Source organism: Pseudopodoces humilis, chromosome 18 (genome assembly GCF_049639895.1).
Source record: "Pseudopodoces humilis isolate 2021_Gansu_Grassland_sample_001 chromosome 18, ASM4963989v1, whole genome shotgun sequence".
NCBI lineage: Eukaryota > Metazoa > Chordata > Aves > Passeriformes > Paridae > Pseudopodoces > Pseudopodoces humilis.
In genome coordinates, this window is record NC_142217.1 from 14,433,752 (window position 1) to 14,448,273 (window position 14,522).

The following is a 14,522-nucleotide window of genomic DNA, read 5'->3' on the forward strand; positions in this document are numbered from 1 at the left end:
TCAGGAGGGCATTTTCCTGGCTGGGCTGTGCTGTGAACACCAGTGGTATGACTGCTGTGTGTGTGGAGAGGGGAGTTGTGGACCATCAGGATGCCAATTGCTGACAGGCAGCTTGCATTGCAGGGAGTGTTTAAACTGACCTGTCCTCACTGAAGCCTGGCAGCTCATACCTGCTGTCATTAAGCCATATTCTTCAGCCTTTACTCTGTTTCTGGGTGATGTACTCAGCTACGTGGTCTCATTGGACTCAGGGGAATTTGCTAAGGAAAAGATTTGGCATGTGCTGATAAACCAGAGTATCCCAACTAGCAGAGGAGTTCAGGGCAAGATTACACTGCCTTTATGGTTGTTTCGTAGTTGCAATAGTCAAATATTTTCTAGGTCTAGGATATACTAAAACACATGGCAGGATGAGAAGGAATTCCCTCCAGTTGTGCCAGAGGAGGCTCCGATTAGATATTTGGGAAAATTTCTCCAAAAGAAAGCATGGTCAGGCATGGGAGCAGGCTGCCCAGGGAGGTGGTAGAATCACCAAGCCTCGAAGTGTTCCGAAGATGAGTGGAAGTGGGACTTGGGAGCATGGTTTAGTGGCAAACCTGGGGGCTGATGGTTGGACTCATGATCTTAGAGGCCTTTTCCAACCTTAATAATGCTGGGATTCCGTCTCGCTGTCCCAACAGATTTATTACTGGGAGAGCGACTCTCTGAACGACACGGAGAAGGTGAAGGTCCTGTTCCTCCCGGAGACGAGCGTGCGGCTCAAGAACCTGACGAGCCACACGCGGTACCTGGTCTGCATCTCCGCCTTCAACGCGGCCGGGGATGGCCCCCGGAGCAGCCCCGCCCCGGGCAGGACGCACCAGGCAGGTATGGGACCTTGTCCTGCTCACCTGGGCACACACCAGGGGAAATGGGGGCGTGCAGGAGGGCACAGCTGTTTGGATTTGGGTTGTAGGGGTCTTGAAAGCAGGGAAAAAAGCATCAGATCAGTGGAGTGTGAGGAAAGGGAGTGATACAGCTGAAATGAGAATGGAGTGGCAGAAGGACCAGCCCCTAAACTAAGCTGGTCCAGAAGGAAACAGTCTGTGGCTCTGTTTCTGGTTTCTGCTGCCACACCTGGAGATCAGAAGGAACTCATCTCCTGTGCCTGGAAGTTGCCCTGATGTTCCTGTGAGAATATTAGCATGCTTTTTAAAATTCCTCCCTATTTTTTTTTAAAAGCTGGATCAGCAGCCTCCCAGACTGGCTGAGCAGTCCCTGTGCTGGATGGGCTGGGAATGCTCTGGCACAGGGTGAAGGCAATGCCCTTGGTGCTGGCTGTGAAAAGGTGGCTCCCTTCTGAGGGCCCTTCCCTTCCATACCCTGTCTCCTTGTTTGCTGTGGAGGTTCAGTTTTGCAGCTGACTGGCTGTATTTTTAGGACAGGCTACATTTCTGACTGATTATGGAACATTTGGATACAACTGACAAATCCAATTCTCAGCTTGTTTCCTTTAGATTTAGGCTGGGCAAATAAAGCAATGTTTTATATAATATATATGTATATCAGATTGACTGCTGCTGCTGCAATTCAACCTGTGTGCAATCCTTTCAGCACCCAGTGCTCCCAGCTTCCTGGCCTTCTCTGAAATCACCTGCACTACCCTCAACGTGTCTTGGGGTGAGCCAGCAGCAGCAAATGGAGTCCTGCAGGGTTATCGAGTCGTCTACGAGCCTCTGGCTCCTGTCCAGGGTAAGAAAGACCTCTGATCATACATATTCATGGGGAAATGACACAATAGTACTGTAGGACCTTTCATCTCTGCCTGATTTCCTACTTGCTCCCTGCCGTTTTCCGAGAGAAGCCAGGTGGCAAAGGGTAAATAAAACAATTCCACTTTTGCCAAAACGCTTCAGCGAGCCATAATACTGTGGAATATAGCTTTTGTCTTGTCTTCTGTCATTTTCTTGCACAAACTATAGCCTGTGTGATTTGAAAAGTCATTTTACAGCTGTCATTACCTGATCTGGGCGAAGAGTAAGCTCAGCCTGGGAGTGCCTGATTGTCTCCACGTGTTGCCTTTGAAACTGCTGAGTAGGCTCCATCCCAGAATAGTTGTCAGGCACATTTGTGTTGCTTATATCGTGTGTCACTTCTGTTATCACAGAGATTGCCCAGGCATCAAATGTGCCGGTCATCACTGGCAGCACCTCTGCTGTGAGGGAGGATAACAGGGCAGAGACGTGCTTGTGTCTCTTCACACGGAGTTTTCAGGCAGCATTTTTAACCCAGCACTAGAGTTCACTTAAACCACAACAATGTCCTGGCCACAAACGTTCCATTAATTTGCCAGAACAGCAACAGAGAAGGATTTGGCAGTTTCTCTGAAAACAAATGTAAATTCATTCCAAAAGTGTATTAGAAAAGATGACATAGTTTGTGGATGGCCTTATTAATATTTTTAAATTCCTGGTAGATTGCCAATAGTTCAATAGGATGTCCAGCTTTGGCAGCGTGACAGCAGGGAGAGTAATTTCAGCCATTGCCAATCCATTTTAAACTCTTTTCCAAAGAAATAAGGATATCAATCACTTGTATTTGCTTCTCCTGTAAGGAATAATGATCTATATTGTCTGGATATTCCATGTCTCATGCACAGAGAAAGTTAAACTCAGGATTAAAAACACCAGAATAAAAGCACTGTCAGCCTTTATGGCTGGCAGGTCTGAGCACAAAGAGCTAATACAGGAAGCATTTCTAATTCTGGCCAAGAAATGTGCACAGGGTATGCAGGAGGTTCAGGCTGGTTGGGCATTTCCTCCCTTTTCTTCATTCCTACACAATGTTCTAGAATACTTTTTTCCCCTGAAAATATGGAAATGTCAAATCATGTTTTCTATGCATGTATGTGACTTAACATCCTTCAGAACCTTTGTTGTCCTTTCTTCTCTTCCCCATCTCTGCCTGTGTTACCTCTGACTCCAGCTTGTCTCTCCTTCCCCTCTGGAAGATTTCTGATGTGAGCAGGGAGGTTATGGAGGGTTCTTCCTCAGATGCAAAACACTTGCCTAAATGTATTTTCCAGTCTTTACCTACCATTTGCTCTTGTGCCAACATTTTTCTTCCAGCAAAGATTTTTATTCTCCTGCCATGGAAAAGAATCCCTTCCCTGATGCCATCATTTTCACAGACTCAGAAATATTCCAAATTGGGAGGGACCCACATGGATTATCAAGTCCAGCTCTTAAGTAAATGTCCCACATTCCTCCATGTGAGCACTGCAGTGCACCAACCTGGATGGACTGGACCCTCTTTTGGAGCTTTTCTCTTTCATATTTTGACTTTCCACCCATCCTTGATTTTTGGCTTAGCATCCTCCTGTGGTGGCACCTTCTGCCTTCCCACTCATCAGCCACCACTTCCCTGCCCATTTTTCCAAGCTTTCCAGAAGTGCTCTGTTCTTTAGCACAGTCTTATCCCTGCTTGACCTTTTATTGTTTAAGCTTTACACTGTTAAGTTTCACACAATAATAGACAACAAAATTGCCCCAGAGCCTTTTTCAACAGGTTTTTTTTTCCCTTTTTCTTTTTGGAACATACCTTGAAAATGACAAATGCCTCCTGATTTGTCTCAGAGAAATGAAATAGTTCACCTGTGGAAGGAGGGAGCACTTTTACTGCATCCTCGTTAGCCAAGGAAAAGATTCCCTGAGTTATAAATCGTATCTGGAGGAAGACTTTGAACATAAATCACGTGGACATTACTTTTTATTTAAGTGATTAAAACTGAAAGCATCATCTTGATTTGCATAAAATAAGCATCTGGATTGAAAATATCTTCCTTCTGCATTTTTTGGAAAGATAAACTAGCAGGCAGCCATTTCTAGTGGGAAAACCCTTCTGCTTCCTACCTTCTTGGTTTGAAATGTGTCATGTACATATACAGACCCAAAAAAACACCATAAATAAACTCTAAATTTGAACCTTCTATTCTGTAAAATATTTTATAAATCAAATTCTTTCTTTTGACTTATTTCTAGAAAATTTCAGTGAAAGACAGATTTTTTATTTTCAAACCACTCTTGGTCCATTATGCAGCACTGAGAACCTAAAGGTGAAACTAGCTATGAACCTTGGCGAAGGGAACAATTCTGATTTTAATTGATCCCTGTAAGAAAAATTCTGAGAGAGTGAGAAGAGTGAGACACAAGTCACAGCTCCAGCCTTGTTTAAGCTCCCAATGCTTTGGTTGCATCCCCTGTTGTCGTGGTGTTTGTAGCCCCAAGGTTCATCCTTCACTCTGCATCCACATGGGATGGTGGATGTGGCAGGATGAGATGAATGGGACAAACCTGGCCCTTTTTCCTCCTCCAGACCATGTTGCAGGTTATTTGGGGAAGCAGCAATGGAGAAATGCTTGCTTGGGAAGCAATCTGGAATGTGCACTCCTCTTCGTTTACCTCCTTCTTTCTTCCCAGAATAATTAGTGAAGTTACATGTAGTCTCTTGGTAATTTCCCAGTTGTGTTGTAAGGTTTTTTCCTTGTCGGTACCCACTTATCAAGCTTAAACTCTAATTATACTTATCAGTGCTGAAAATTGCCTATTATCACTACTTAAACTCCTGCTAATTGTAAGAAATACTTTCTTAGCAAACTGTTAGATGATTTTACTTACCATCTAGATGTAATAAGCTCCACTTGATTTCTGTTTTTGCATTGAAACTCCCTCTTATTTTTTTCTCTGTGTGGCTGTTCCAGGGGTGAGCAAGGTGGTGACTGTGGACATTAAGGGGAACTGGCAGCGCTGGCTAAAGGTCCGGGATCTCACCAAGGGCATGACCTATTTATTCCGAGTGCAAGCCCGAACCATCGCCTATGGACCTGAGCTGCAAGCCAACATCACAGCTGGGCCAGCAGAAGGTGAGGGGGTCTGTGAAAACAAATCACAAGTCACAGATCACTTCTACAAACACAGGCCACCAGCAGGGAATGCTGCACTCAGGGCTTCACGTGAGTTTCCAGCTCCAAGGAGAAGCTGAGTCACGGGATGTGATTCAGTGTGTTTCACAACTGCCTCAAAGAACATGTTTCCTTTTTCTTCCTGAAACCTAGAAGTCTAATGTGAATAAACAAAATACTGTGAATAAATCATAATGCAAACAGGCCAGCCAGGGATTTCCGAGCTGCAGCCTGACAGAGCAGTGCATAATTCTGACTGTACTGCTCTGCAGTGGGAGGCAGAACTGGAGTAGCTGCTGAAGCCAGCAGAGGTTCCTGGATGCAAAACCAAAAAGAATTTACAATTGTTCTCTCATGACACGTTGGTTTATGCAGCAGGAGTGATGTGTGGATTTCCTGCTGTGTCAAGAGCAGCTGCAGGGCAGCATTCCCCACTTGGTTCAGGGCCTGTACCCAAAAGAGCTGGTTTTCCCATTTGATCAGTGACTTTGGTAAACAGATAATCCAACAAGGTAAATGCCATCCAATGATACCAACCTGTCAGGTAAGTCACAGAGCATTGGTGCAGTGGCCACAGCTCTGATGTTTGTTTGTTTCCCACTTCCACAGCCTAACTCTCCCACCACAGACCAAGTGTAGATCAGGATTCCTTTCTAAAGTGGCCATTGTATCTTCCCAAGCCAATGGGCAGTGCCTATCCCATGAATCTCTCCATGAACCTCATGGGCTGGTTTCACCTCTGAAATGAGAAACAGGAGTGGCAATGGGTAAAATGAAAGTCCTTTTTCCTCTTGCTTTCTTAACACAGTTACTTTATTCTTGGGGCTATCACCTGTAGAGTTGGACTTTGATAATCCTAGTTGGGTCCCTTTCAACTCAGATATTCCATGATCCTTTGACCTGTAAACCCCATTGACATGTAACTGCGGGTACTGGAGCTAGTGAAGAAATCAGGTCAGTAGCCCATAGAGCTGCCTTATGCTGCATATTTGTCGACCAACACTGCAAGATAAATCTTTCCCCTCTCTCAGCAGAAGCAATTCATGCTGCACCCTCATTTTCTGTTCTCTTTTCCTCCTTCAGGGTCTCCTGGCTCCCCTCAGGAAATCCTGGTGACAAAATCTGCTTCTGGGCTGACGCTGCAATGGACTGAGGGAGATTCAGGAGAAAAACCCACAACTGGCTACATTATAGAGGCACGACCCTCAGGTAAGCCCTGGGAAATACAGGGAGTTTGATGTCATCAGTTCCCTTCCTTCAGTCCCTGCTGAACTGGAGAGGCTGTTTGTCATCCCAGTAAGGTAATGGGATTTTGTGAGAGAACGTGTTTCCAGCCAGTATTAAGATATTAGTGGTTTATTATGTGGTTTAGCATATTTTCTCCTCTTTAGGAGTAGTCACAGAAAATTACCCCGACTACTCTGACTTTCACTGTGCTACATCACTGGAAAATCATCCAACAGATGAACTAATAGAGTTAATAATTAAAACTCATTTAAATGCTTACAGCATCTTTCGTGAGCAAGGACTAATAAGTATTTGTGAGCTGTATTTTGAGGACCACAGATAGAAATCTGTCTCCTTCTGCAGCAGAGCACAGCAGCTAATTACTGTTTTAATGTTAATAATAGGGCCAGGGCTTCAGCAGCACATACACATTTCTTCCCCCATTTGTTCTGCAGGGAGGGCGTTGAGGCAGGGGGAAGGAATTCCCCATCACCACGGTTTTTATTGGTGCTTTCCCAGAGCTCCTTTGCTCCTGGGATTTGCATCTTAGTGCAGCTGCTCTCTGCTTTTTTCCCAGAATGTTCCCCCACTTGGACAAGGTAATTTGTGTGCTCCAGCCTGATTGCAGCATGGTAGCCCTTGCAAATTCAAAGAGCACAGATTTCCTGGGAACTGAGTCATTAAGGAAAGCCAGTGAGTGCTGCCAGGCCTCTGTGTAATCTCCCTTGATAACTTCCCTCCACTCTGACAGGGGATGTTGATAACCACTCCGTTCAGGATCAGTTTTCCAGCTGGTGATACATCCAACAGCTCCTTGTTCCACGTGGGCCGTGTTTGAATGTCACCAAGTCAAAAGCTTTGCTGAAGTCAGGATAGATGATGTCTGCTCTTTCTCCTCTATTGACAAGGTCTGCTACTCTGGCACAGAAGGAAATTAGATATGATATATACTTGACATAACCATCTTGGCTGCTGGTTCTTTCCTTTTCACTTCTAGGTGCTTGCACTCTGCTTGATTATATATGGATTAAATGAATCCTTATCTGTTTGATTAGGTGGAGGATCCTGTTGTTTGTTAGTGTCTTGAATGTAAGGTTGCATTTAAAACCAATGATTTTAAATACATTTAACCAGACCAGTAAGAAAATTATTGAGGTCATCTCTGAAGATGCAGATTTCCATACCTGCGTCTGATAGAATTTGATCTGTAGTGAGGCTCTGCTCTGATCCTAAAAATATTTTTATTTCTGTCATTTAATTTGACAATTGTTTTCAAAATAAAAGTGAGGGAAATACAAACCTTCTTAAAGCATTGGGGTTTCCCAGAGTGATGAAGTTTGTTTTTAATTAGAGTCATGACACTGCTGTGCTTCTATTTCACCTACATCAGCTTTTTGAGTTCTGTCCTTATTTCTTCTGAGGCAGAAACTATTTTCTTATTTTGAAAAGCATTGTTAGGTAGCAAGTTAAACCAAATTTCATCTGTTCATTTAAAATCACTTACCAGCTTACATTTCCCCCAGAAAGGTGGTTTTTTTTTTTTTGTGAGTCAGAGTATTTTAGGGGGAAACCTGCAGCCCATCATCTGCAAGCTTGGCAATGCAGCTCATTCGAGTGGTGACATTGGAAACTCATCCACTCGACTCCCCATTGGAAGTGAACAAACATTTCACAGCTCATGGTTTAGGATGGAGGATTTGGGGCCCACTCCTTTTGAGCAGGAAGAAAATAGTCCCTCCAAGGCAGGTCTGAGCTGCATTAACCCAGGGTCACTTCTGCTGGCCCCTCTCCACTGATCCTGGAAACACACACAAGAGGTCTTATTCTCCCACTCTTGCAACCTGACTGTTGAGGCATTTAATTCCTCTTCAGATTATTTTAATCCTATTCATACTGCTGTAGCAAATGAACTCGGCATTTGTATGCTGGATTCTCATCCTTCGTTCTGGTTGCAGCTGTAGGAAGCGTGAAATGTGATCCAGGAGAGGAGACAGACTAATTGGAAGATTTGCTTATTCCACCCAAGCATTGGCTTCCTCTCTGTGCCGCTTTTCTTCCTCATCTCTGCATGGAAGAGTCTGAAATCTGAATTACGAGCTTAACAAAAGCAGGGAACTAATTCCTCCTCTCAGGGCTGGTCATTTGGAGCAGCTCCTGTTTTAATATCATTCTAAGAATTTGCTTTTGCATGTTGATTTATACAGGTAGTAGAGTGTGGATTGGAGCAGCCTTTGTTTTTAAGGAGTTGTTCCAAGAAAAGAGCAGTTGACTTGTGCTCTTCACATAAAATCAAGAAAGGAAAAGATATTTATCCTTCTGAGGTCAAAAAAGGGGCGTTGAGCAGACAGATGAAAAGCTTTAGCTTGTTGCCAATATTTAAATGCAATACCACTACCTTAGTGTTTCACATCTCAAGTGTCATCTATTATAGGCCTCATTACCCCAAACGTTAAATGCTGTATCATCTCATTTTCCCTGCCGTAGCTCCCTGCCAAGAGTCTTCCATCAGAGTAGGAGGATGGCTTTCTGTCAGGAATGGCAAGCCCTACTCCCTTTTGTCACTTCCCTTCGAATTTTGTGGAGCCCTGCTGTGTCTCCCAGGGCTCTGCTGCCCTGCTGGGTTTAGCAATGGTGGCAGCAGGCAGCTGAGACTGCTCATTTGATTTCCCTGTTTCTCTGCTGGCTTTATGGAAGGTGACCAGGCTCACTACCTCCTCTGCATTTTGAGTACACTCACACACACAGGGATGAAACAGGGAAACCAATATTTTTCCCAGAGTGATCTGTGCTAGAGGAAGACATTACAGAAACAGAAGAGTTTTTCTTTTCCTTCAACTTCTCTGTCCTTGGAGAAATGGATTCCAGTTTAGCTCCTTGTGCATTACAAGAAATGCAATTAAGCAGGCTCTGTCTCTGCCACTGTAAGTGCTCCCCAGACATCAGCTGTGCTGGCTGAGGAATGGGGAATAGATTGTGCCCTCAGCTTTTCCATACAGAGCAAAAGACAAATGGCACAGCGATGTTAAGGTTCCCAGTGCTGCTGGGAGGAATGGAGCAGCTGGCTTCACCCCTCTTTTCCCAGCTCCAGGTCACATCCAAAGGTTCCTGTCACTGTGCTTTAGTGGTGGGCATGTGTCCTGTAGATTCCCAGCAGTCTCAGCCAGAGCTGCCTTCCCGGTGCCCCCCGTCTGCAAGGGAGGTGTTTGTGAACCAGCCTGGGGATCCACATGCCAGGAGTGCACCTGGATGTGGAGCTGCCCCAGCAGACCTCCACCCCTGGATCTGCCTGTGCAGAGCAGCTGTGTGGGTCAGTCTGCCTCACAGAATCATTTCAATTGGGAAAGACTTAAAGTCATCAAGTCCAGCCATAAACCAAACACTGCCACGTCCACCACTAAACCACGTCCACAAGTGACACATCTTCCTGGCTTCTGTCCCTCAGAAAGCCTCCCTGAGCCAGGACAAGTAGAGGGAGATTTCCTTTTCTGCTTCTTCTCCCCACCACAGTTTTGGACTTTTTGTGCTTTTCCCAAGCAGGGGATGATGTCAGGCAACTGGAAGAGAATTGCACCTTAATGGAATGGTCTGGATTGGAAGGAACCTTAAAGGTCAGCCAGTTCCATCCCCCTGCCATAGGCAGGGACACTTTGTATTAGACCTGGTGGCTCCAAACCCCATCCAGCCTGGCCCTGGACACTTTCAGGGGATGGGGCAGCCACAGCTTCTCTGGGCACCCTGTGCCAGGGCCTCAACATCCTCACAGGGAGGAATTTCTCCCTGATATCCCATCTATCCCTGCCCTCCAGCAGTTTGAAGCAATTCCTCCTTGTCCTGTCACTCCATGCCCTTGTAAAAAGTCTCTCTCCAGCTTTCAAGATGATGAGTTCCATGAAGACAACAGACATTTTGGGAAAGAACCCGTCTACTTGGAGTGGGAATTGTCTACCTCATAAATGCTGGGTTTTGCTTCCCACGCCCTGAGGGCAGCTCTCACTTTAGTTTCTTTTCTGGTGTCTTGAGTAGTGTTTTTCTGTTTTCTTCCTTTTCTATTTATTTTTAACCAAATGAGGGAGCACAGTGTCAAACATGGACACGAACCAGCAGAAGTCAGTAAATTCAAAGTGAAGGGTGCAGCTGCATCCCCGGCATCTGCCATGGGGCCTTTTTCGCTTCTGCTGGCGAGCGACACACCGGGGCTGACAGTTTGTCAGCCTTCACTTCCCATTCTTGTCCTTCCACTGCTTTGCATGATAATCCAGCCCTTTGCCTCTGACAAACAGAGCCACATTTTAACCGTGTCCTCTGTAGGAGGAACACCAGTGGCATTCAGCCGGGCCTTAACTCTCAGCAGCTTCTCCCCTCATAAACCTTCTAATGTGTAATTAGGAGGGAGCTTTATGGCCCAGCTCTCCTGCTCTGAGAGGGGACTGCTGGTGTTTAAAACCCAAATAACTGACAGCTCTCCATGTCTTGGGTTGTCAGTGGTTGGATTTAGTGGAGCTGGGAGCCTCCCTCGCTGAGTGACAGCTTTATTTAGTGTGGAGACCCTGATTAATGGCCTGTGACGCTGGGCTGGCCACAGGGCCACGGCCAGCAGAGCAGCTCCTCTCCAACACGGGCTGGACACAGCGTTAGGGCAGAGGTGGCTTCACCTTCCCCTGACACTCAGATCCTCTCTGAACATCAAGCTCAGATGGGACCGAGGCATCGAGGCTGGGAGGTGAAGAGCAAATCTCCCATCAGCAGGAGTTGGGGTGGGGCAGGGCTGGGGAAAACTGGGCAGAAACAAAGAGCAGAGAAAAATTTTTCATTTTTGAGGAGCGCTCGCTTCTCCATCGCATGTTTAAGAGGCTGAGTGGCCAGTGAAAGGCAGCGAGGAATGAAGATGGGGACTGATGTGACTGAAAAGAGAAAGCAAGGGCAGCCTCCCTCGGGATGTCCCTCTGAGCCCTGCACCTGAGCCCTGCAGAGTGCTGCAAACTTTGCTCTTCCCAGAGGTTTCTAAGAGTTAATACCCAGCTGATGTCCCAGCCACGGCATGTGCATCTTTCCTCCCTAAACTGAGCAGAAAATGCTTTGTATGGTACACTAACGATTTTCTACTGAACTCAAAGGCCAGTCTTTGCTATCACAGGTGACCTTCTAATGAATTCTCTTTCAGCTGAACTTCTAACATTTAGAGCACATCTGGTTTTGAGGATGGGGGGAGAGGTGCAGTGAAGGAAGTCACAAGTGTGAGTTCAATATTTAATCGCAAAGTTCACTGCTGGAATAAAGTGATTATTTAGTTTGGATATATCTGATTGTGATCATTGTCTACAAAAGGGGTCTGGATGTTTCAGGTGGATATCAGGTAAATTAATTGAGGCTCTGGAACTAAAAATCTGGTTGGCCAGGGCTTGGGAAGCCACAGTGCTGTGCACAGGGGTCAGCAGTGGGGAAGATTTAGGACATCTGCCCACTGTATCTGCATCAGCACCTCTGGGACCCCAGGGACAATGAGTTGGGTCCCATTTTAGAATCATTAAGGCTGAAAAAGACCTCCAAGATCATCGAGTCCAACCATTAACTCAGCACTGATAGTCTTACCCTAGGGAAAAAAAACAGTTTTGACAAAGATTCTTAGAGTGAATGAAAGGGAGCCGGGCCAGTGACTATGTGGCCACCAGCCAGAGCATCTCTCAGTCCCCGTGAGACAGAAATACCTCTGAAGAAGGATCCTTTGCTGCCCCACAGCATCACCACCATAGCCAAGGGGACAGAGAGGAGGAAATGCAATGTTGACCTCTCAGGGGTGGTTTTCCCAACTTACTGCAAGCTTCACAGAGCGGTTAAATTTACACTTCTTGGTCTGTTGGGTTTTCTGCAGTGTGCACCCTGATAGGTTTGAGAAAATGAGTGAGAAAGTGTGTGTCTGAACAGTCATGTTTGTTGTAATGAGTGCTGAACATTCACTTTTATTGTTGCTTTTTCTTCCCCTGTTTAAGTGGCTTTGAATGCAAACAAATTGCTTTTCAGACAATTCACAATGGGCTCAAATTCTCTTATTGCTGTTTACAAATGTGTTTATGAAAGCTTAGGCAATTCTAGCAAATATGGCAATATTTTATAGTAGTGAGATGCATCTTCTGAGTATCAGTGGCTGCAACAATCCAACTTTGAAAATGCATCCCTCACTCCACCCTCTTCAGAGAAACTAAATCCCAAACTCCCTTTTTATTACATTGTTACTTTATGTGGTAGAAATAATCTCAGCTTCTATTGCCCTGTAAAAGGGAAGTCAATATTTTATCTCTTGTTTTATAGCCATTGTAATACCCAGCTAATACATAACAATGGTACATTATGATAACTTCATTATGGTCTGATCATGCTGGTGAATAATGTATTGGTCCGAGTTTTAAGCACGGCAGGAAAATTACCTATTTTTATTGTTCTTTGGTGTTTCTCAAATGCAGCTGGAACAATAACATTCCAGCCTGCTTTTTGCATCCGCTGAGACTGCCAATCCTCCTGACCAGAAAAGCTGTGGTTTGGGGGCTGTTACTCATTGTGTGTGTCACCAGACGTGCAGCGCGGTGCAGATCACTGAGCCAGTATTTACTGGTGCCAAAGCTAAAACATTCACATGGAAATGCACCTGCAGTGTTAATCAATCCATCTTTGCTGCTGTTCCCTGTGGCACAGGAGTAGGCCGAGAGCCAGATCTTGCTCTGCTACACCAGCACAGTTCTGGAATCGCTGCAGTGACTCCAATTAGGTTACACTCAGGTAAAGGCAAAGCAAATGAGAACAGATTCCTGCCTCACACTGCAGCAGCAGAACGAGTCACTGAGGGTGACACTGCTGGCTCCTGCTTTATTGTTACCTTGATAACACCTCAAGCTACAGAAGTCCTGCTGCCTCTGGAGTCGCGCAGTGCAGACGACTGTCTTTCAAAGCGGGCATCTCCCACTCTGAAGTCATGTCTGTGGAGAGGTTATCATCCTGTTCCCACTGCTGTGGGACATGGAGAGAAAAATACATACTCTTGGAGCTGCTTTGATAGCTGAAAGTAAAAGCCCATGGGACACTTGTGAGGTCAGGTCTGTGAGAGCTACGCTGGGTAGGTGAGCTGAGGGTTTGGCCCCATGTGTAGACAGAGACTCCATTTTCTCAGCAGAAATGCTAAACACCAATTTTTACCAGGAAGCTAATCAGTCAAATTAATGCTTAATTCCTGTCCTCAAAAATTTTGAGTGGTATTTTTAATTATAGTTGGTTTTGTTCCTCCTGGAACCAACATCCATCATGTTGAAAGTTCATTCCGCTGCAGTCAAGTAAATGTGAGGTTACAGGTGTGGATAGGGATGGGAATGGTGCCTGGTCAGGATGTGACAGGATTAATGTCATTATGGCTATGGAGAGCCAAAATTACCCTACTGAAACCCTCCCATCAGAGTGGCATTGTGCTTCTAACAACTTCAGCAGCTTTATATAAATAAACAAAACTCATTTCTGTTTAAAACTGCAGAGCACAGAGTGCAGCGCCAGCTCTTTGCCATGCAAAGGGCACAACACTGTTGCTGTCATGGAACAAGCAGCGCTCCAGTGACACCAGTCCCCTGGCACCAGTTCACACAAGGCCACAGTGCCTCCCAGGACTTACATTAGCCCAAGCCTCACTTGAATGCTTCAACAACAAAGCAAATTTTGCAATGTAAAAGGCAAACAAAATCCTTTGTGATTAGGACTCATTAATGTTGCCTTGGGTTTACCTGATCTGTCAAATGACAGATGTGCTGATGTGTGGCCTTACCCACTCAGGAGGGAGTGGCAGCTGCTCCAGCCAGCTCAGGTCTGTGTGGGTGCTGCTGCTGATTTTAGACACCTCTTCCATCTGGGCTATGAAGAGATCCCATCCTGAATAAATGCATTCACAGATGGGGCTTGCAGGGCATTCTGACATTTGTGTGTACCACAGGGCAGCCTGCAGGTGAGTGTGTCCCTGCCTGTGGCTCCAGCACATCGCTTATGACATCCTCTCTCTGAGCAGGTGGAAGTGCCAGGGCACACAGCTGATGCCATTTTTCTCCTTGCTGCTCTCCTAGATGAAGGACTCTGGGATATGTTCGTGAAGGACATCCCTCGCAGCGCCACCTCCTACACAGTGGGCCTGGACAAACTCAGACAAGGTGTCACCTACGAATTTCGGGTGGTAGCTGTCAACGAATTTGGCTACGGCGAGCCAAGTGTTCCTTCTGTGGCAGTATCAGGTAATCATGGATTTTAAATCTTTTTCAATGGAATTTCCCGAGGCTGAGGGAGAAGAGGGGGAAAAAGAAACAAACCAGACTCTCTAGTTGCAGCAAATAAT

General features: G+C 45.7%; 1 protein-coding gene across 5 annotated transcripts in view; it reads left to right on the plus strand.

Annotated features, from left to right (window-relative positions):
* SDK1 (sidekick cell adhesion molecule 1) overlaps window positions 1–14,522 on the plus strand; it is a 382,780-nt gene that overhangs the window by 350,548 nt on the left and 17,710 nt on the right. For all 5 annotated transcript variants that reach the window (XM_088063904.1, XM_014252723.2, XM_088063906.1 and 2 more), the window contains 5 exons: window positions 681–867; window positions 1,594–1,731; window positions 4,739–4,900; window positions 6,023–6,148; window positions 14,257–14,421. In XM_088063904.1, coding sequence (XP_087920030.1) covers window positions 681–867; window positions 1,594–1,731; window positions 4,739–4,900; window positions 6,023–6,148; window positions 14,257–14,421 — 778 coding nt within the window. The remainder of the gene's footprint in view (window positions 1–680; window positions 868–1,593; window positions 1,732–4,738; window positions 4,901–6,022; window positions 6,149–14,256; window positions 14,422–14,522) is intronic.